Source organism: Melopsittacus undulatus, chromosome 16 (genome assembly GCF_012275295.1).
Source record: "Melopsittacus undulatus isolate bMelUnd1 chromosome 16, bMelUnd1.mat.Z, whole genome shotgun sequence".
Lineage (NCBI taxonomy): Eukaryota > Metazoa > Chordata > Aves > Psittaciformes > Psittaculidae > Melopsittacus > Melopsittacus undulatus.
The window spans coordinates 614,705-638,082 of record NC_047542.1 but is presented as its reverse complement, the minus strand read 5'-3'; the positions used below and the strand labels follow the sequence as shown (position 1 = coordinate 638,082).

General features: G+C 50.8%; 1 protein-coding gene across 6 annotated transcripts in view; it reads right to left on the bottom strand.

The window, feature by feature from the left end:
• The window catches only part of PPP1R12B (protein phosphatase 1 regulatory subunit 12B), a 100,620-nt gene that overhangs the window by 8,037 nt on the left and 69,205 nt on the right, over nt 1-23,378 (bottom strand). For 4 of the 6 annotated variants that reach the window (XM_034069962.1, XM_034069957.1, XM_034069960.1 and 1 more), the window contains 5 exons: nt 6,963-6,979; nt 6,173-6,317; nt 4,994-5,098; nt 4,699-4,752; nt 2,869-2,919 (listed from right to left, as the gene is read on the bottom strand). In XM_034069962.1, the coding sequence (XP_033925853.1) occupies nt 2,869-2,919; nt 4,699-4,752; nt 4,994-5,098; nt 6,173-6,317; nt 6,963-6,979 (372 nt within the window). Of the gene's footprint in view, nt 1-2,868; nt 2,920-4,698; nt 4,753-4,993; nt 5,099-6,172; nt 6,318-6,962; nt 6,980-15,285; nt 15,936-23,378 lie in introns of those variants that run through there. The other 2 variants (XM_005140798.3, XM_034069959.1) reach the window with 2 other exon arrangements.

Genomic DNA, 23,378 nt, shown 5'->3' with positions numbered 1-23,378 from the left:
CCAGGGAACACAGCTGAGCATGTCTGGCAGAAAACATCAAGCATATGTGAAACGAGTGCCATGCTACGGGGATGGAAAGGATTGTGCTTGTTTTAGAGACCACCTTTACTTCTCCACATTGATACAGCATGGACCCTCAGAGTGGCATGATCGGATGCAGCTTTGCCTCAGCACGCTGCCACAGACGATAAAAAGGATCACTTACAGAAAGATGTGTGTGTGCTGCAGGTAGGACAGCCTTCTATTTACTCAAGAAGCCCAGCAAAGGCTGGGAAGCTGGGAATGAAGCCAAGGGCGAAGACCAGAATCTGGCCAATACCGCTGTGATTGCTTATCCCTCTGTTTGATACTTGGCTCACCAAAAGCAGGTCTCTCAGCTCAGCTGTACCTGCCTGCAATTAAAGGATTTTGTGCCTGCAACAGTAGGGGAAATAAAAATGCCCAAAGCATACACAATGTACAGAGCCAGGAGGTGCAGGGCTGCTATGGAATAACGAAGCTCCTGTGACCTTCAAGAAAAATTGCTGTGTTAAGTTGGGACCTCAGGCACTTGGCATTCAATTCAGTTCAGTGCAAATGCTAATTTTCTCTCTCCTTCCTCAGCCAAGTTGCTGTACCTCCAGTCACATTCTGCAGCCACTTCGGCAAATGCTGCACTGCTTTGTCACCTTCACAAGAGCTGGACTGCAGGAGCAGCTCCGGCACCAAGGGCTTCTTGAGATTACTCTGTTTGTCCTGCTCCTCTCCATTTCTTGATTGCTTCATTAGCAGGGGTTGTTCCTCATGAAAGGAACAAAGCTCATTACCTCGAGTGTAGATTGAAATACAAAGGGTTTCTGTCATAGAAACATAGGACCATCCTGCAACCGCTGCTGTGCCTCCTCTGCCCAAGAAGTCAGCTGCAAGAAGAGGAGAGCCCTGATGGACAGGACTGGACACAGGCACCTCAGCATCGAAGAGCCATGCTGGACTGGTTCAGCTCAGAGACCAGTGAGAAGAATCCCAAACCCCACAGTACTACCTGAGACCTAATAACTTGGCCTGATTGTTTCCCCTTGCTGGTCTCCACGTTGAAGGACACTGGTGGATTTGCCAAAGCCAATTCCTTGTGCTTCGGCTGGCCAGCTATTCAGCTACTGCAAGAAGCAGGGATGAAAGCCCAGCCAGAATGAACAGAATCGTTTTCCTGGCTCAACTTCCACATGAGAGATGAACACAGATGTTCTGTAGAAGTTATCTCACTGTAGGCAAACACAACTGGGCTGACTCTCCTGCTTTAAGGTGCGATGAAAGTGGACTCCAAAGTCCCACCCTCGAGGACTGATTGCTCATGTTCAGTTGGACCACAGGCTCCTTTAGCTCATGTCTCCAGCACGTCTCTAGGGGCAATAGAAGAACATGTCAAACTTCTACCAGTGCTTCTCTTTTGCACCACCAGCTTCCATCAGTCTGCAGCTCAGGACTACCCAAACCAGAGATGCTTCAGCTGCATCCAGCAGTTCCTACAGGCACCTTCTTTCCTCAATTGCCTTCTGAACCAAAATAAATGTTTCAGAACTGACAGGCCACTAGAGGACACCAATTTGTCTTTTTACTCCCCAGACCAAGCTGGTTTGCAGTGATCTGCATGGCTGCAGAGACAACACAAACTGCTGCTGTCAGCATCTTCTCTTGAAGGTCACGTTCCTGTAATTATACAAAGGTCCCTCTGGAGTTAAAGGTTGCTCCTATTCAGTGAGTAAAAAAATGTAGGCATTTTCAGTCCTTTCTCCTTCCCCTTCTAACACATAGACACTTGTTTTCTCCTCTGAGAGAGAACACGAGAGCCTTTACAGTGAGATCCACCAAACTGTTCTACTACTTATGGCAGTAGAAGACGCAGCACAAGCCAACGGGTCCTTCCAAAGATGGATGCTTGCTAAATACATGAAGCTTCAAATAGAAACATAAAAGTTGGAACCTCCTGCATCAGTGCACAGCGTCGGGACACACAGCTCTCAGGTGGGGTCCTTCCTTCTGAAAGCAGTTTGGTCCTACCTGGGTCATGTTCAAAGGGAATGAAAGCATAGGGCAGAGAGCAAATGGGGCCCTTCTGTTGATACCAGCATTAAACCAGAGTGTAAATGATGTAACGCTGCCAAAGCAGTGTGAAGTCCTGGGTGTACTTAGGTGGCAATATGCACCCACACTGCTTCCCACCCTGCAGTGCTCCCCACCAGCCCCGTGCTTGCAGGGCAGCCAAACCATGGCAGGAGGAACCGTCTCCAGGGGCAATGCCACCAGAGAGAGAACGCGAGGGAGCATCAGTGGCGGATGTCTTGTGACTTCAAGCCATGCTGCACATTTCATCAGGAAGCGAATTCCTCTTGGCTGAAATCAACTCCAGGCTGCCTTACTGACACAGCCTTCCAGTGGCATGCTATAGGAAGGGAATACAACCACTCTTGTGTTTTGTCCTGGCTAGTGTGCGTGACCTCAGAAGCCAGCTTTGTCTTCTTACCCATCCGGAGAGAACCACAGCGGCTTAACGTGGGCTGCAGACTGTTCAGAGCACAGAGGATCAGCACATGGAAACCCACAAAAGGTTAGTTTTGGAAAGCATTTAGGGAGAACAGCTCTCACCGTTCTCGGATCAAACAGCACAACAAACATATGGTGCAATCAGATGAATGGTAATAGGATAGTTTATTAGCATTTCATGTCTAGCCATTAAAGGAAGTTCTGACTGCACATAGGAACACGTGCAGAGGTGACACGAGTCCCTTCCCAGGTACACCTTTAGTATCCCACTCCTGGGTGACAATCCCAGAAGACACTAATACAAATCATAAAGCCCAGAGTGAGCAGAAGGAACAGATTATTTCCTACCTTCATCTCCTCTTCCATTTCCGAGAGTTTCCGCTCCAGGGCTCGCTTCTCCTGTTTACAAGGATTCAGAACAAAGATGGTCACAAGGATGTAGAGGAAAAACTCACAGTGCATTTTCTTCTAAGGAAGAGTCTTGTATTTCTGTAGGAGCCTTCACTGAAAAGCATCTCAAAGCAATGCACAGGATACAACCAGGAGCTGGGCCCGTTTCGGCAGATCCTGAGCTCCCTTCATACCCTGGTCTCCCCCCACCAGTGATTCCAGTTTTCAGCACTTTTCCAGTGCAACCTGATTTTGAGCTCTGTGGGTGAAGCCATGGATTTAACTGCACCCACTGCAGGAGGCAATGAGCAAACTCACCCAGCCCATTGAGCAAGAAACAGGGAATGGTGCCTGGAAATCCTCCTCCCTGATTAATTTAGGGCTTCAAAGCTCACTGCTCTCAGTGCATTTTGGAAACGGATGATTACACAGGGTGGCTCTGCCATGTGAGTGCTGGTGGTGCCCTCAGTGAGAGCCAGAGCCCTCAAGAGAGGGAGAGCTGCACTCTATCAAGGTCATTCTCAACATGAGAGGACTCAAACCACCCCAGAGAGGTGCAAATGGCAAACCTCCAAATGCCCCCCAAACGATGTTTAGCTGACAGTGGGGTTGCATGTTTGATAACCCCCCCATAGCCTGCTTGAAGCACACCCAGGAATCAGGCCCACATGGAGCACTGCTCTGAGTATCTCAGGGTTCAAAGTGTTGTGGGAGTGCTCAGCTAAGGTTACACAGCAGGGCCAGGGCCTGAGCATCAATTCAGCTTCAGCAGTCAAAGCCTGGCACCTGCCTTGCACACTTATACCAAGGGCTGGTGTGTGCTACCTGCCCCTGTTCAAAATGAGGATCCTGAATATCACCTCCTCCAGACTGTATCTGGCGAATCCTGGGAAGTGTTTGCACACAAATGATTAAAGGGCTTTAATCATCCAGCAAAGCTTCTAAAGCTTCAGGAGACAAAACATTTCAAGAGGAACCTCCACAGAAAGAAAGAAAGAAAGAAAGGAGGAAAGAAAGAAAGAAAGAAAGAAAGGCGACTCTCCAGCATGAAAGTGGATGTTGCAGAGAAACTGGAGCCAGGCTCCAGCTTTAATTAACCACGTGGTGGGAGAATGAGCATTAATGGCCATCAGCTGAAGCACAGGATAAGATACCAAGAGAAATCACTGTGAGGATAGTTAAGAACTGGAAGAAAGGGCTGCAGAGACTCAACACTTCAAGAAATGATGGGACAAAGCCCTGACTAACCTGCCTGACTCTGCTGGGATCTCCTTGGGTCCCTTCCAATCTGACTGGAGCTATGGTGACTCAAGGCAGAGATTTAGTCAGGCTCTACCCATTCAGCTTAGCTCACTGCAATGAATCTGACTGTTCAGTGGAGAGGAAGGAGCATTCAATGATCCAGATTTCAAGTGTAATCACACAAGACAGAAACTCAGCTCCTGTTTTGCCTTCTTCCCCTCACCATCCCAAAACAGTCTTCATTTACAAGGAGCAAGAATAACGTAAAGCACACTGGACCAACAGCCTCTTAGCACGATAGAGTATGATCTGTTGGTCTGCAGCTTCCTGTAATAGAAGAAAGAAATCAGAACTAAGCTGATTTCCAATGAAAGCAGAAAAGTCTCAGACCCTGAGAAGGTCAGAACACAGTCAGCACTGTGCACTGCTCCACAAGGCAAAACTAGAACTTATCTTTTAAGTCACACTTCCCTGCAAGAAATTACGATTCTCTGCAGAGCAACATGAGGCAAAGGCTGTGATGCAGAAGAAAGCAAAGGCACGTACCCTTTTCTCCATCTCCAGCATGCTGGACCGATCCGAAGTTTTCTCCTGTTTCTGCTAGGAAATTAAAAACAGGAAGCTATTAAAGCACCACAGGATGCTGCACAAAGGCCCAGGCATAACCCTGCAGAAGAAGCAGTGTTCAGAGAACCCCTCACACTGATTTCTGTGAACAGTAAGCCTCCTCTGTAGCATCTTCCCTCCCAAGATCTAAATCCTGTCTCACACTGGAGCAAGTGTTGGCTTGTTATGGGCTGGGGCTCAGTTCCTCCAGCCCAGGAGCCCATTTTGGCCTTACCTGGGTTGCTTTCTCCAACTTGGATTTGATGTCGGCCAACTCAAGCTGGGCTTCCTGCAGTTTCGACTTCAGCTTTTGATTTTCGGACAGGGCGCTTTCATATAACTGAGATATGAGATAGGAAAGAAGAGATTTCAGTTAGCACAGAGCCAGCTCTGGGGCAGCTCCGAGTAGAGCCAGCAGCTGGGTTTGCTTTGCTCCCCATGCCAGGGGAATCAAAGGACAAACAGAACTGCTCTGGATTCTTCACTCGTGTTTTCACAATCCATGCGAACCAAGAAAACAGCTGTTTCATCTTGCAGGGTGCTTAAAAGCAGCCGAGAGGCAAAGAAAAGGGATGGTTTTCATTTAGGGAAACAGCCAAGCATAATAAAGCCCAAAGTTGTCTATGCTGGATGTATGTGCACCTATGGTTCTGCTGTGCTTCCCAAACGAGGCATCCTGCCTGCCTCTCCTGACCAGGCATGCTCATGCAGAAGAGGGAGTGCTGCCTATGGGGGAAGCTTTTCAGCATCAGTCATTTCATAATTCAGGTCAGAGAAACACAGAATGAATCACAGCATCCCAGGCTGGTTTGGGTTGGAAAGGAGCTTAAAGCTCATCCACTCCCAACCCCCTGCTATGGGTAGGGACACCTTCCACTGGAGCAGCTTGCTCCAAGCCCCTGTGTCCAACCTGGCCTTGAACACTGCCAGGGATGGGGCAGTCACAGCTTCTCTGGGCAGCCTGGTCATCTTCATCCATTTACTCCTGGCGTATTCCCTGCCCTGAGGCTGTGGGTGGCAGGGCACATCCCTTTCAAGGATTGTGTTGAAAGGTTCAGAGGTTATAGAAAAAATAACTCTGGGATGCTACAGCAGCAAGTAATTGTGGGGATGTGCACGTGTAAATCACGCTGCTGTGCTCACCAGGATCTCTCCTTACTCCTTTCAAATCCCTCCCAGCATTTCCCCAGCCTCAATCCCCTGCTCCTCAGACATCCGACTTCCATGATGTCCTCGCATCCTGTGTTCATTTTCAACCTCCCTGAAGGGCGGATGCATTTGAAGAAGGCTGGTGTGACTTCCAAAAGCAATGGTAACAGACAGTGAGAATAAACTTTATCTTTCCAAAGCCTCCCAGTGCACATTTCTGCAAGCAACAGGCAGCAGAGACAAGAATACAGGTAAAACATCCTACTCTTTTGTAGTCCCTGTTACTCTCCTCTTCTGCTCTGCTGCTGAGGGCAGCCAACCGGTTCTCCCTCCGGCTATAGGCGCTGGAGCGGCTGGAGGCACGGTCGCTGTAGGACTCGCTGCTGCTTGGGTTTGTAGCTGCTTCCAACCTGAAACATGAGGAAGAGGTAGCACCATGGAGCTGCTTTACTATGGGACAGCCAATGTGAGCCCTGCTGGTTGGGACTTGAGGTTAGGGCAGACCCAATGGAGCACCCTTCACCCTGCAGCACAGCCACCACTGCTTCAGGAACTGGGGCAAATCCAGTGGGTATCAGCCCAAACCTCCGAAGGGCAGTGATTTCATAGAGACATGGGATGGTTTGGGTTGGAAGGGAGCTTAAAGCTCCTCCAGCTCCAACCCCTGCCATGGGCAGAGACACCTTCCGCTGGAGCAGCTGCTCCAAGCCCCTGTGTCCAACCTGGCCTTGAGCACTGCCAGGGATGGGGCAGCCGCAGCTTCTGTGGGTGCATCCACAATTTCCCATGGACCTCGCATCTTCATGGTGGGAATGGGCTCCATTTCTGATAGGGCACAGATGGTTTCTTCTCTGCAGAGTAGCTGTTAAACAATTTGGGGAGCAAGGGACAGAAGCAACCTGGCCCAACAGTTGAGCCAAGGTAAAGAGCAAATAGCCAGTACCAGCTTCAGCTTACGCTGCTGATCTGAAGCACAGGGAATCCCCCAGACCACCCCAAAACATGCTGTTCATGAATATTCAATACAAAATACTAAAAAATCAATGAATTCTCACCTGGAAAGTCTTTCATGCTGAAGGAGGAAAAAAAAGAAAAAGGGAATTAATGAGGAGAATGAAAGGTTCAATTCAACAAAGCAGCAGCAATTTCCTACCTCTGATACTAGCACCTCCCTCACCACAAGCTCACAGCATTAATTCCCATGCTCAAGCTGGGAATCACGGATCCTGCCTGAATCCTTTCAACTGCTTCACTGAAGCATTTCAAGATTTCTTTTCTTTTGCAACCCCAAAAACCACGGATCATTGTTCCCATATAGCATAGTTCCCATAGCATCCAGAACCGAAACCCATCCCTTTGAACCAAACCCACGCTATTGTGTCCTTCTTCAAATCAAATCATACCTCCTGACTTTGATCACTGCTCTGTGCATGATGGGGGTGAGAGGGGTTAATGGACCACAACGCATGGAGCTTTCCATTTGTGTGGAGTATCAGGAAGTCACAAATGGTACTTACTCTCCATGTGCAAGTACTTCCCCAAGGAAAAAAAGCCTCACTGGGGCAGGGAGAGGCACAGCAGAAGCTGCACAAGGAAGGAGAAGAGCCCGGAACAGTGCTGCCAGTTTTGCCCTGGGGATGGAGCCTGATGAGAAACATTCACAGGTTGGGAAATGATCCCTCCTATGATCCAAACAGGGTCACAGCACTGTGGGGCTGGGGGCAGGAGGGCCCCAGGGAGAAGCACGGTGCTGGAAGCGGCTGTCCTGGTTCAGGAACTGGCCCGGAGCCCCCGGCACGCAGGCTCCAGAGCACTGAGACACCCAAGGGGTGACTCTTATAGGAAAACTCAAGAGCACAAAGTGCTTCCAAGTGTGACCCAAGAGGTCACAGCATCTTCCCTTCCATCCATCCCATGGTGGGCAGCACGAGGGTAGCGCCATCCCATTCAGGTAGAACATCAAAGGGGTTTCAAGGAGTTTTACCAGCCCTTCTGGATAGGGTCAGGGGGGGATTCAACCAGGTGGCCTGGGAAAAAACAGGACATCTGAGATGGGACCTGAGGAAAAGTGCAGAGACCATCACAGACCCACAGACTGGTTTTGGCTGAAGGGACCTTAAAGCTCCTCCAGCCCCAACCCCTGCCATGGGCAGGGACCCCTTCCACTGGAGCAGCTGCTCCAAGCCCCTGTGTCCAACCTGGCCTTGAGCACTGCCAGGGATGGGGCAGCCACAGCTTCTCTGGGCACCCTGTGCCAGCGCCTCAGCACCCTCCCAGGGAACAGCTTCTGCCTAAGAGCTCAGCTCAGTCTCCCCTCTCTTGGGCAGGTTCAAGCCATTCCCCTTGGCCTGTCCCTACAGGCCCTTGTCCCAAGCCCCTCTCCAGGTTCCCTGCAGCCCCTTTAGGCACTGGAGCTGCTCTCAGGTCTCCCCTTCTCTTGTCCAGGCTGCCCCAGCCCAGCTCTCTCAGCCTGGCTCTAGAGCATAGCTGCTCCAGCCCTCGCAGCATCCCCATGGCCTCCTCTGGCCTCACTCCAACAGCTCCAGGTCCCTCTGGTGCTGCTGCCCCAGAGCTGGATCAGGGCTGCAGGGCAGTCTCCCTAGAGCAGACTGATGCTCCCTGCTTCCTTCTGAACCCCCAGCTCTCACTGTGCTGATGTTGGTCCATCCAAGGTAAAGGCACGGCTTTACTCGCCCAGAACGCCGGAATGCTGCACAGCGCCAGGAACAGCACTGGATTGATTTCAGATATGTTCTTGGATCATGGAGGGCAGAACCCTTCCCTTAAACCCCCAGAAATGCTCCCAGCTGTCAGGAATGAAGTGAAGTGCAATTAAAACCAAGTTCCTTGTGGAAGGCTGAGATAAACCGCACGCAGTGCCAGAAGGAGGCTCGGCCACAGCTCTTGCCAAGGCAGGAATTGGCCCAATTGCTTCCAAGTGTGTTCCTCTGCGGTGAGACCTGACCCAGCAAAGGCTGAAAAAGTCTATTTACAAGAAAAAAGAAGAAGAAAAATGCTTCTTTGGGCCCATTTTCTCCTCCTTTATCTCCAACTGGGCAAGCACAGGGAAACCTGCACTATTTTGAGATAGCTGTCAAGGAATGTATTTTGGTGTGTTGTGTCTCACTGACCCCAACCAACACTTAGGATTAAATAACCACCACTTCCCAAGATCCTGGAGCTGCTCCAGCCTGGATCCTCCCTTCTCTTAATCAAGAGGGGAGAGTTTAGGAACCTGCCTTGTTTTATTCCTGCACTGGCAAATACCCTCCTATGAGTCCTGTTTGGGTTAGAAATTAAAGGTAAAGCAAAGCCAGCTGCTTTTGGGGGCTGGTTTTGCCTTTATTATGCAAAAGCCACCACGTTCTGTAGCACTGCAGCTCTTGCACCTCCCAGATTCCTGTGTTTGGCAGGGCTGATATGCATGGCAGCCGTACAAAGGACAACTTCCCTGTGTGTAGCACTGCTGCCGGCAGGAGTGTTCCGTTAGGAAAGCTGGAAGGGGAAAGAGCAATGAGGAGGGCTGCCTGGTCCACCTCAGAGCCATCCTCATTGGGTACAACTCAGAGCAATGGTCCCCTCAAGCCACATTTGTCTTTCAAGCCAGATATGATTGGGGTCAAGTCTGGTTTTCCAGTGGGTGCAGAGTAATGAGAAGGTTAAACTCTGCCTTTGACAGTTATTCCAAGGCCATTTCCTCCTGGGAATGCTGCTCTGCCGACCTGAGAGCCACAGTTTGCCACAGCATCCTGAAGGCTCTGGTTGCCGTGATGGATAGCGCTGCCCTCCAACTTGAGCTGCTCTTGTGCAAATGCAGGGATTACAAAATAGGAGATGATTAATAATCCAGTGCAGCCAAACCACCTCCACAGAGCCCCCAGCTCCCCAAAGCCTGAGGCAAAAGACGTTTTCACAAGCTATAAATCAATAAACTTTGCTTAATAACCGCTGCTGTTACTGAAGCATAGTATTAAAAGGTCCTCCAAGATGGAATAGTGGCTTTGGCAGCTGCCTGCAGCAGGACCCATGGCTTTCAGTACAGCTAGCACGTGTTTAATCAGAAACAAGCACATAGACACGCATCTCCTGCCACCCCAAAGCCACCCCACGTTTGCAGCTGTCCCCCAGTTGTTGTCACTGCTGTCCCTCGGCTCCCCGCACCTCCCTTGGGGCCCATTGGCTTTTGCAGGAGCCGCAGTTTGTCACTGCTGTCACTTGGGAACAAACCTCCCCTGTAAACATGGAGCTGGATGGGGTTTTGATGTAGTGAAGGCCACAGTTCCCAAACCCGGGGCTGTTGCTCTGAGTTAGTTTTGTTTTCCTTCTTTTCTAAGGGAACAAATTTCACTGGTAAAAAACCTCATTTTGCAAAGTGCCCAGAGCTGAGACAAAACCCTCCGGACACAAGGGAACAAAAGCCCAACAGCCAAGTGACATGAGAAGGGAAGATTTCTCCTCCCCAATTCCTTCAGCATGGAAAGCCACAGGTGTGCAGGCAGCGGCGCCTTCCTCTGGCACACTGTTTTCAGGTTTATCATAGGGTATTTAAATACCTACTTGGCCACCAACCAGGATTTAAAGGGCTTGAAGCCAACCTGCTGTGTGTGAAGCACGTTCCAAAACCTGTCACCCCTTCCTGCAACCACACAGCATCCCACGACAGCCACCATGGCCATAGGCAGCGCTCGCAGGAAGAGTGATAGGGGCTGGTCTGGATGTGCTGCCCTGTTTGTGGCACACCGAGCATCCTGTGCTCTTAGCATTAAGCCAGTTTTCATTGTCTCTCTCCCCACCCCTCATCTGTTTCAGTCTAAACCAGCTCCAGACCAGCTGCCAGTCACTGATATGAACTTGGAGCTACTCTCACCTACTTGAGGACTTCTGCTCCAAAGATCTTTCTTCTATTGAACTCCAGGAGTAACCTCAGCACTTTCAGGTCATTAATAGAATTTATAAGTCATTGTAAGAAAAACCCAACCAACCAAACCCCTCTCCTCCAAAACCACCCCAAGCCCATCGACAGCCTGGCACTTCCCCATGATTTATTTGACCACCATGAGCCACCATGTCCAGTGGTGGAATTCTGCAAGCACAAGATCCATGGGTCAGGAATAGTGCAGGGATAGCTGCTGGTGCCCTGGGGAGTGGATGCACTGAGCCCTCTGTCTCTCCCAGACCCTTTTCCTACAGGTTTGTGTTCCTTTTATGAAACACAGAACTATAAGGGGCTCCTGCAATGGAAGTGAACATTGGTCTCTGGCACTCTGAAGTGCTTTGCTGCCTGCAGTTCCCATCTACTCTCCCCATTGCTTCCTGTGGCCACTCATTTTCATCCCACAGCACCTCCCTGTCTCAGCTGTGCCAGCGTGCTTGGGGTTGTGGCTGGCCCATGAGCTGACCCAAATTAAAGACATCTTACAGTTCAGGCTGATTCCCTGGTATGGTCCAACCTCAAGCTGTCCTCTGACCTTCTGCTCTTCCTGCCCTGCCAGGAGCAATGGTTTCAAAAGCTGAGTGATCACCAGTGATTCCTTGGAGACACCGCAGGCCAGGCTGGATGTGGTTCTGGGCAACCTGATCTACTTGAAGATGTCCCTGCTCATTGCAGGGGGTTGGACTAGATGGCCTTTGAAGGCCCTTTCCAACCCAAACCATTCCATGAGGCTATGGGAGTGCTCTCTGGCTGGTTAATCAGCTTCTCCAAGGGCACCCAAGGGCAGTAGAGGGTCAAAGTGGGGGTTTTAAAGAGGCTGCAGTGTTATGTTGTGTGCTTCTTTCTGCATCATCATCCACAAGCATGCAGAACCTTCAATAGTTAACAGGCTCCCTGCCCTGGCTTTGGCCGGGATCAGCTCACTCTGTTCCTGGGAAGGGAGGAGAGCTAGAGAAGAAAGTTTAGCCACAGGGACACAGCCACTTACCCCCAGGGCACAGCATGGCTCCTGACCCCTTTTATTTATACATCCAGATGCAGCCAGAGCCAGGAGCATCGTCCGGTTACTGAGTCACAGCAGGGAACAGCTCACGGGTGGTGCCCGGAGAATACGCTTCCAGATATGGACATTCACAGAAGAGAACTCAAACCCAGGGAGCAAACAGCACCCAGAAGGATTTCACACTGATTCCCATCTCAAGAACACGATGCTTGAGAAATGGCCAGTGCTAAACAGATCAGGGTGCTGGAGAGGTTAACTGCCTTCAAGTGCAAGTTTCACATCCCCTATTTTTTGCTGGCTTACAGCAGAGGAGGTGATCATTTCCACAAACCCTGTCACCAGCAAGGCAGAAATCAGATAGAGAATGTCACGAGACAACTGATTTGACCCTGTTTCGATTTATGCAGCATCATCTTTATCACAACTAGAACAAGTCCAAGCCATAAAATGGAATCCCAGGAAGATAAAGTGTCCCAGAGAAATGCTCTTGCACCACTCCTTATCCTTCAATGCATTTGCAGTGGCAGCATGGCAAGGCAAAGGACTTTTACAGGTCTACCCAACAGGAGAACAAACCTGTCACCAGGAACATGGGAAACCTGTTGCAAAAGCCCTCATGGAGTGAAAACTGACAATCAAGCCTACTTCTATTCCAAACTCCATGAAGGCTGTGATCTATCAGGCATTTCTACCAACCTCTCAGCACACCAGGACATCTCTCACTGATTAAAAGTGGTTTGGTCACATTACCTTGAAGATTTTATACCATTTTTTATATATTAATGCTAGACCCACAGCCTGGTTTGGGTTGGAAAGGACCTCAAAGCTCCTCCAGCTCCAACCCCTGCCACGGGCAGGGACCCCTTCCACTGGAGCAGCTGCTCCAAGCCCCTGTGTCCAACCTGTCCTGTCACGTAATACACAAGCCACGCTGGTTTGCCAAGCACCTGCAGCTCAGGCAGCTCACATCTTTGTCCATTAACTTTATTCCTTGAAGATTTGCTTTGGGCTCCAGATGTTTGTGTCCACATCGAAACCCACACCCAGATCAGCTCCATCTGTCTGTGGTAACCACAGCCTGGGGCGGCTGTGAGCTCGAGGTGGAGGCCCATGAACAGAAAAGACAATTGGGAATTGCTGCTTTTGACAGCCCAGTACGGCCATCAAGTGACTTGGTGCAAACACATGGTGCATGGAAGGTGATGCTCCTGCCTCCCTGTTCCACCTTGAGTGGCTCCTTCAGATGCTCCAACAAAAGGCAGAATAAAATCAATCAGTGCAGATGACAGAACACACTCAGAACTGCATTGCTGAGCCCTTACTGACAAATACTCAGCTGGAAAGCTCAGTTGAAAACACTGAGGGTGGATAAAGGAGGGAGCGAGCTAAGAGCAGAGGGAAAAAGCCTTGTAGTGGAGCCTTGGATATGGGCCTAAGGAATTATGACCCTCTTGTGCTGGGGCCCCCCTGCCTGCTCCTTTGTTTTCGCACCCCTGCTCAGCTGGGAACGTTTAGAGCCCACAGGTCTGCTGGTATCAATCTTGACTGGATGGAAGGATAAAAGATTCCAAGATTTCACATTCCTACCTGTCCTCTGAAGGCTGTGGCACCCTGTGGCAAGGGCTCTGTTACTGTGGGCATGGGGGAGGGTGATATAAAGATGGGATGAATCCTGTTATTTCTCTTGCTCATGACAGAATTACATTGCCTTGGAGAAAGAGTTAACTCAGATACTTTCTGTTTAGCCTGAAGTAAATCCTTCCCTAATTAGCCTTTTAAGGCATGGGCTGTTTCCATAACCCAGATAGCACCAGGACTGTTTCCTATACTGACTTGTGGGTTGATGCTGCTGCACTCCTGGTCTGGCTTCTCCCACATGGAAGAACCACCATGGCTATGGATGGAGGAAACCAGCACCTCCTGCAAGCCTGCACTGAAGCAGTCATGGCTTGTGCGAGATGTTTGCCACTTGTTCATGGGGGTAGAACGAGGAGGGGGGGGAAATGAGTCAGTCTGTGTACAATGAACAGGACTGATCTTAAAAACCTGGGCCTTTGAAAGAAATAAAAGCATTTTCAGCTGTATGAGTAAGAGCACATCAGAGAGGCTCCCCACCTGCTAGTAGGCTGGTTATCAACAGTGTGGTGGTGAGCACAGCTGTAAAGACTGATGGAGAGAGTCTATCTAAGCACACAGGGGATGGTTTTAGATTATCTAAAGCCTCCCCAGAGACACCCTGGCTGCAGATGGGAAGCAAGCAGAGACTGGGTTACACAGTGAACAACCCGGGAGCAGCCAGCAGAGCCCTGAGGCCAGCTACTGCCTCCATCAACACCACTGCAGTGGTTAAACCCCTTCTCACATATGGCTCTTCCAGACCAAGATCTGTCACCTCAAAAGGAGCAGACAATGCCTATCGCCTTTGAGCAAACACCAGTGTTCAGATTAACTTAATGCTTACATCTAAAATTAGCCTGCCTGTTTAAAACTAACTCCCCCAGGCTTGGACTCTGGCATGGTACCATTTCTTGATGGCAAAGGGGCTGCCCATATAGAGATGAAGACCTGGGGGTTTCGTGGTGGCCTCTTCATGACTCCAGAGCTGTCAGCAACATGGTTACAGAGGGTTCCCCAAACTTTGGTGATGGGGACAGCAGCTCTGCTCTGGGGGGACCAGTGAATGACCTCGACCCATCTCCTGCTGCAGATGGTTCTCTTCCTTTTTGTGGTTGCAATTATTAAACACTGACACAGGTCAGCCCAGCCCTAAGGGTGAAAGCTGGATCGCAACCCTTGGCTCAGCAGCACCATCAGAGCCCAGTTTAACAAGCTGGTCAGGTTTTGCCTCATTTTTATCAGTGAGGATTTTGTCCAGCAATGGAAGCCCAAAATCCCAGCCTGGTTTGTGTTGGAAGGGACCTTAAAGCTCATCCAGCCCCTGCCACGGGCAGGGACCCCTTCCACTGGAGCAGCTGCTCCAAGCCCCTGTGTCCAACCTGGCCTTGAACACTGCCAGGGATGGGGCAGCCACAGCTTCTCTGGGCACCCTGTGCCAGAGCCTCAGCACCCTCACAGGGAACAGCTTCTGCCTAAGAGCTCAGCTCAGTCTCCCCTCTCTTGGGCAGGTTCAAGCCATTCCCTCCTGTCCTCACTCTTCTCTACAGTCCCTGATGAAGAGCCTACCAGGAGAGCGAGGCCAGGGGGAAACTCCCATCCCAACAGCCAGCCATGCAAATAATCCCAGCGCCAGGGCTCCGGCAGCTTCCTTAAAACCTGTTGCTGCAGAGGCACCTTCCCAAGTCTCACTTCAACCATCCTCTTTCCAAAGCAAACACAGACACAGGTCTCCAGGGGTAAGACAACAAACCACCACCACCAGCCTCTGCCCAGAGCACGTGCTGAGCAGGTCCCCATGTAACACAGAAAGGAAAAAGCTGCTTACTTTGAGTGTCTTTGCAATCGGGGAAGGAGAGGAGGGGGGAGAATCTGACTGAGCCTTCCTGCTGCGAGTATATTCTTTACTCCTGGTGTACAGGGACGACATGGCCTTGCGGGCTGGGTGTCTGAGAAGCAACCCAAGTCTTGCTCTCTTGTCGCTCTATAGCGCTGGGTCCTTCTTTCCAAGGTCAGAACAAGCTAATTAAACTATTCACAGCTCTGGTAATTAAACCCTGCTGTTCAGGGGGTGGAATTTTAGGCATTCATCTGCTGGAGGGAGAGCTGAGGCTCCACGATGTTTCTTGTCCAAGAAGAAGAGGAGAAGGTGTGAAGGACTCGCTGCTCCGTGCCAGCCTCACCGGCCGGGACCCATCCCAACTCAGCCACAGAAGGACAATTCCTCTGCCACAGGACTGAGGGATCTTCCCCCAGAGCCACAGGAGGAAACGCTCCTGGTTCAGGAGAGGAGCTGGAAAACTGCTGCGTTTACCCAGACACGATGCTTTGGCCAAGAAGAAACTGAAGAAGAAGAAGAAAACTACCCCCGGTTTGAGGCGGGCGCTGCCGAGAGGGCTCTGCCGTCACCGCGCCGAGCCGAGGCCAAGTGAAACACCACGGCATAAATCAGGAACAAGCGCTGGTTGGGAAAGGGGCCGTTCCAGATGAAGTTGTGTTTTGTTCCGTCCTCCTTCTCCTCCTCCTCCTCCTCCTGGGCGCCGTTACCCACGCGCAGGCTTCTCCCATCCCTCCCTGCCGCTGCCTTCTGACATTCCAGATCCTGACTCGCTCCGCCAGGAATGCTGGAGGGCAGCCAGCAGCAGCGATTCACTTTCAGCTTGGGATTGAGGCTGCCACTTGCAGGGAAGAAAGGAAAGGAAAGGGGGGAAAGAAAAGAACTGAAAGCACCCGTGGCCTGGAGGGCAGGGGGGACCCAACTGAACCCCAGCCCCTGCCTTGTGGCTAGGACAAAGGAGGAATGCCTTTGCTCCTTAAAGGCCATGGAGCAGTTAGAGCCAGGCTCAGGCAGCACAACAGGGTTGCTGGTGGTCACTCAGGGGGCTGCTTCGAGCTGCAAGAAGCGACGTGGACCTTTTACACACATCGAAAGGGGTGCTTGGGATTGAGGAGGAGAGAGGAATCGGAGGGATGGAACAAGGGTGGGGAGAGTCCGAGCTTCTCCCAGCAAACTTCCAGCTAGCTCTTGGCAGAGTTGTGCTGTGCAAGCTAAAGCCAGAGCTCACTAGGCTCCGATGGTGAGGCTCTGCACTGCCAAGCATGTGTGTCCCTCCTGTACCACCTAAACAAGCACACAGGATGCTCTTTGATTACACCCTCCAGCACACAGTGGTTTAACAGCTCTCACACACTAAAGACAGTCTGGTAACTGTAAGGCTGCAAATCTGTAAAGGCACCAGCCCAGGTATCTGCACAGGACCTGTTCCAGTACAGCAGTGCTAACAAACCAGTACCAAAGAATGGGCTCACTCATACCACCTGAACCAGCCACAGACCATGGCACTGGGTGCCTGGAGCAACCCCATCTGCTCCAGCTCCACAGGCTCCTTCATCACCCAGCACTTCCCAGCAAGTGCAGGGGAATATCTCCATTAAAACATGGTAAGAGTATTACTACATTTACACCTCTGCGTTGATCTGAAATACTGCCCCTTTTTGGGGGGGCAACCGTGTAATGCCACTGACACACAGTTAGGGAAGGGTGCTTGGAATGACAGCTACACATGGAATGACAGCACCATAACCATCCAGGGGCAATGCAGCACCACAGTGTGACCATGAGGGCTGTGGGATTGTCCTTCCCTAAGAAAGTCCCTTTGAGGTCAGGTTTCTGTTGGATGCCTCCTCCTTCACTGACTGCAGGAGGTGGGAAAAGGAGTTTGGAGAGGTCTCATTCTGCCTGGCAATATTTCTGCATTCCCTTCTGAAGGTATGGAAATGAAGTCCAGACACACAAGAAGGTAGTGACAGGCACCCTGCTGCTCAGGGAGACAGTGGCAGGACCTTGATCTTTCCAACCTCCATCTGTTGCACTCATCACCCCCATCCTCCACCTCTCCTGCAGGCTGGAGCCTGTACAGCTACAAGGTAATTCAGACATTTTAAATGCACATCAATAGGACCTGCACCCAAGGGTGAGTCTCAGCTTCAGGGTTGTCAAAGCAGTCCGAGGAAGTGAAACTGGGTTAAGCCATGTGGCCACCAGCAGACTGGAGCAGCCCAACTGCAGTTTGGTGGCTGACAAAGCCCAGCTTAGTCACCAAGGTGGAGTTAAGCAGCTCTAAATTGCAGGGTTGTGCTCCAGTCCCAAATGAAGGGTTGCTGCATTGCCCCACAGTCACGTTTCTGCTGAGGAGGGGTGGGGAAAGCTCCAAACCCAACGTTTCAGTCCGGAACTCGCAGCTCGAGCCACAGAGCAAAGCAAAACCTGAGCTTTTGATTCCCTACTAATTAAAAGTTAATTAGTCACCCAGTGCAGATGCCTCCCAGATTGACAGAACGCATCTGGGCAGGCAGGAACTCATTTCAAAGAGAAGGGGTGGCATGAGAATTAGTATCCATATTAGCCAGGAGAGAGACAGCAGAAGGACAGCAATATGGGTTTCATCATTCCAACAAAGGTGTCTCATTTATGGGTTTCCTCCTGCAGTTTTGTACCATTTTGTACCATGTTTCCACTGTCCAAGCACAAAACAGGGCCCTTCCTTTGAAGCGCTCCCATCCTCACATCCCCATATTTGTAGTATTCAAAGTCATGGTTTAGATCTGACTATTTCTGCCTGTTAAGGATATTCCTCAGTGAGAACGAGCAGCCTGGTCTGTGCTGGAGCTGTGTTGCTGCTGACTTGGCTGAGGAATGTTTCTACAGCTCCCAGAGGCAGGAATTAAAACTCACCTTCCATGAGCGTTTGCAGAGCCCCTGGACACAAATCCCTGGGACTGCCCAGACAAAACTCCATGTTTCTGGGCAAAATCATAGAACTCCAGCCTGCTTTGGGTTGGAAAGAACCTTAAAGCTCCTCCAGCCCCAACCCCTGCCACAGGCAGGGACCCCTTCCACTGGAGCAGCTGCTCCAAGCCCCTGTGTCCAACCTGGCCTTGAGCACTGCCAGGGATGGGGCAGCCACAGCTTCTCTGGGCACCCTGTGCCAGCGCCTCAGCACCCTCCCAGGGAACAGCTTCTGCCTAAGAGCTCAGCTCAGTCTCCCCTCTCTTGGGCAGGTTCAAGCCATTCCCCTTGGCCTGTCCCTACATCCCTTGTCCCAAGCCCCTCTCCAGCTTTCCTGCAGCCCCTTTAGGCACTGGAGCTGCTCTCAGGTCTCCCCTTCTCTTGTCCAGGCTGCCCCAGCCCAGCTCTCTCAGCCTGGCTCCAGAGCAGAGCTGCTCCAGCCCTCGCAGCATCCCCATGGCCTCCTCTGGCCTCGCTCCAACAGCTCCACGTCCCTCTGGTGCTGGAATACCGCGTTTCAATACCACATTCTGCTCAAAAGAAGCAGCATGATTGATCCAGAGAGCTGTTTTTCACTGTGCACTCAGAATTCCAGTGTAGAGCAACGCTCCCAGCAAAAATCAGGTGACTTCACCCAGTAACTACCACTAAGGATAAAGCAGCGTTAGAACAAAGTGTTTTCCAGTGGAAGCTGCTCAGCATTTGCACTCTGCAGGTGTTTAGGGACCAGCTCCTTCTTCCCGACCCAGCTCCTTTACAGGGGACGCAGCAGCACCAAAACACGCCGAGTTAGGAAGGAGGGATGCAGCAGAAACTTGCAGGGCTATTAACAGGCCATGTCAGGGTAAGGGAGCAAGCCAGCACTAAAACAAGAACCAGATGGAAACACAGCTATTTCAAGCTGAGGGACTTTCCAAAATATGACACAGAGAAATAGAAATCTCGAGGCCCTCACAACAGTCCTGACCCAGTTTTGTTATCTAAATTCATAGGATCATCCATAGCTCCCACCCGCCCTGGCCACACCACGGCTGTAAACCCCTTCTGTTGCCTGGTCTGTGGAAGCAGCCGCTAACACAAAGCAATATTCTAGTGCCACTGGCCAAACTAATGCATAACTTCAACACATTGCTATCCAGCTATGCTCCAGCCCTATTTCTGGCCATCCTTCAACAGCAGAAGGTTGTGTTCATTCCCAATGAGGACATCCAGGAGCAATGAAAATAAGCCTACATATATGGACCCCCATGCTTCGGATTCCCCCCAGCATTAGCTACATGCTGGGTACCTGCTATAATGAGGAACAGAAAAGTGCTGAAATTGGAACTGAAGCAAAGCTGGTGAGAAATTCCTGCTGAAGGAGTCTACATCTTGACATTCGAAAGAATGAAGGAGCTTCTGCCAAACAGTTATTTCTCATTGGGAAACTCCATATCCAAGAGCAAAAACCTAACAATGACTTTCCAAAGATGAGGCTTTTTTCTGAAGAGAAGCATGTGGGAGGATATAAACTGAGAACAAAAAGTGACCTTTTAAAGACAAGGGGGACAAAACTTGCATTGCTGGAACACACAATTTTCCCTACAGTGCTAGTTTCTAAAGGATATTTTATTGTCAAGGAATTTGACTTCAGTATTCCAAACAAATTCAGATTACTCTTCAATTCCTTGTTAGCCATTTGGCAATACAGCCTCTGCTTTTCACTCCTTCTAAGCCTAACTGGGAGAGAAATCATTTGTTACTTAAAACACAGGACTGCACCATTCTGCATGGCACAGCCAGGCACCAGGGCCTGTTGGCCTCATGGGGGCCCTGCCACAAAGCAGCACCCACCAGCACCCTGATGAGATGGACTGGAAGGCAAGGACTGAGTAGGATCCATTCCAGCTGTGCCTGCTGAAGTCATCTTCCCTTGCACAATTCCTCCCTTCTCCAAGGCAGACAGCCATGCCCCAGAGGGCTGCCCAGACATCTACTGCTGTACACAGGGATCTTAATCCAGCACATCCAACACATGGAGGGCTTTTTTCTGGTGTCCTCAACATGCTGTTGAGGTGCGAGTCCAGAGGAGGCCACGAGGGTGATCAGGGGATGGAGCAGCTCCTGTATGGAGCCAGGTGGAGAGCACTGGGGCTGTTTAGCCTGGAGAAGAGAAGCTGCATGGAGACCTCAGAGCAGCTTCCAGTGTCTGAAGGGGGCTACAAGGATGCTGGGGAGGGGCTCTACATCAGGGACTGCAGTGAGAGGACAAGGGGTGATGGGTTCAGACTGAAACAGGGAAAGTTGAGGTTAGGTGTAAAGCAGAAGCTGTTCCCTGTGAGGGTGCTGAGGCGCTGGCACAGGGTGCCCAGAGAAGCTGTGGCTGCCCCATCCCTGGCAGTGCTCAAGGCCAGGTTGGACACAGGGGCTTGGAGCAGCTGCTCCATGGAAGGGGTCCCTGCCCCTGGCAGGGTTGGAGCTGGAGGAGCTTTAAAAGGTCCCTTCCAACACAAACCAGGCTGGGATTCTATGATTCTATAAGGTGTCTTCAATCCCATCAGGAGAAACATCCTCCCTGCGGCCTGCTGGAGAACTGACAACAAAGTAAAATCATCAGCTCCTCAGGGTGCAGAGAACCTGCTACATGCAGAGAGGTTTTTCCTTTCCATAATCTTGACTGTCCTGATGAGATAGAGTTTGACAGTTTCAAACAGAAACTAGTGTGATGCTCCATTACATGTGTGAGCACAAACATATGCTCTGAAGCTTTAAAAAGTCAAAAATTATAAACACAATTAGACATAAAACAATAGTGAGGTTTAGTCTGTCTCTGGGCTACATTCCAGGGAGCAAGGCTGCTCCTCAGAAGTGCATTTAGAACAGCCACTGAATGTTACCTGCACTGTCTTGTGGGCCATGCTGCATTCAGCTACACTGGAGCTGCACTGATTCTGCTGCCACCCTGCCCATCACACTGCTCCCAGTTCCTTCCGGGAAGAAAGCAAAAGGATCCTGGGACACCTGCGGGACAGCTGCCATGTCGGCAAAGGGACAGGGCCCTGGGGTGAAATGGGATAATTTGAAGTGACTGCAGAGGCCTCCCAGCAATGCCAGCAAGAGCCAAGGGTTCCAGTGGGTATCGGGTGCGCTGCTAAGCCCAGCTCCAGCGCCTCAGCAGAACCCACTCGCTGACAACTGGGAATGATCAGTCACCCTGGAGCACACCGAAGTGGGGAGAGTAATTGACTAAACAAGAAGTTAAAGTTACCTTAAATAGTTAGGAGTCTGTGACCTTGTAAATCATTCCTGGAGGACTCGCTGGTTTGCTTCGTCTTCCCGGGACTCACAGATGGGATTTGAGCTGGTTTTGTGTTACTCATCCCCATCGTGGGCACTGCTTCACATTACAGCCTCTTAATTCAGCAGCTTGGTGAATTAGAGGAATTAACCTGAACACATTTAGCTGCCACCCTGCAGTCCACTGCTGCCTTCAAGCACAAACAATGCACTGTCCCAGAGCTGTAAATAGGAACTGAGCAGCCGCACTGGAGATTGAAATGCTGTTTTAAGAGGGACAGCAGACAGCAAGTCTGACACCCTCGCAAAACACGGAGGTTGAGAGAAACCAACGCAAGCAAATTGGGCTGGAGAAGGCACAAGGCAAATCCTCTGTGCAGATGTGAACATTTTCCATAGGGATATCTGTGGAATGAATGCAGGTTTCTGTACTGTCGTCCCCCTTCACTTCCCAAGATACCCAGGGCAGCCCAGATGATAAACCTGTTCATGTTTAAAGCTCCATGGCAGCTCCTGCAGCACTTTTCTGCTATGTTACATTGCTCACTGTTATACAGGTATTAAAGATCTCCTTTCCCCACAGCATACACAATGTGTGCCCACTAGAGCATTTTGTTTATCACCAGGACTAACCGTAGCCCATCTCTCCCAGCCTGATGCTGCACCTAATTCAATGCTCCATAAGTTAGCTGTACTCATGCCAGTGATGCACAGTCCCATCTACATGACCTGGCTGTGGGCCAGATGGCTTCCCCCCCCCATCCTCACCCCTGTCTGTGCTGGAACTAAGGATCCAAGAGTAAAACCCAGGGAAAATACCTGTTCCCTTACAGCCCAGGAAGGACCCTGGTCTGCAGCAAGCAGGTACAGGAGGAACAGCACCATAAGGGCTGTCTGGATTAAAAGGTTGTATTTTCTTATCAGCCAGCAAAGACATTCACCTATTTTGCTCCCGTTTAGTAGTCAACTTTCCCTGTATCACAGCAAAACAGCGTGGGCCCTGAGGACATACCTTACCTTATTAGGCAACGGCAGCCCAGAAAGTGGAGGGCTCAGAGCCTTCTTGAGCTTAAAAAGACAGCCCAGGGGAACGTCCTCAGCCCGCGGCCACAGGGAGTGAGGGCAACAGAAGTGTGGCCTTGAGGGGGTCCCCAGGACCCCTCGGGTCCCAAACACATAGGCTGGCAGTGGCACAAAAGGCTAAAGCCCTGACTGATCTTTCTAGCTGTTGGTCAAATCCATCTTGTCAAAAAGATGAGCACTGTGATCACAATGGGGAGTGACTGGAAGATAAAACGCTACTAAAAGCAAAACAGGTGAGAGAAACAGAACATCCCAAAGTCATAGAACCATTGGAATTGGAAGGGATCTTAAAGCTCATCTAGTTCCAACCCCCTGAAATGGGCAGGGACCCCTTCCACTGGAGCAGCTGCTCCAAGCCCCATCCAACCTGGCCTTGAACACTGCCAGGGATGGGGCAGCACAGATTCCAGGGATGCGGCATTCATTCCCTGGCCCCACGACTGAATTCTCACTGGTATTTCAGTCAGTGCCTTGAGAACAGGAAGGTTTCTCCTAACGCCAGGCATCTCACCCTGCTCAGTCTGGTTCCAGCTCAACCCTTCAGACTCCTGCAGGTTTTCCTTTCTGCACAGCAGAGACCAGACTGTGGCCAGACTTTTTCCTCCACCTCTGGTTTGAGCTCAGGTCCCCCCACACTGAACAAAGGCTCTTTCCTTCCCATACCCTCCCCATTGGAATCCCGCACAAAACTCTCCTAAAGCTGCTTCCCAGAGGCTTTTTCCAGCTCAAGTCCCTGTGCCCTTGAACATTTATTCCACAATAAAACTTTGTCT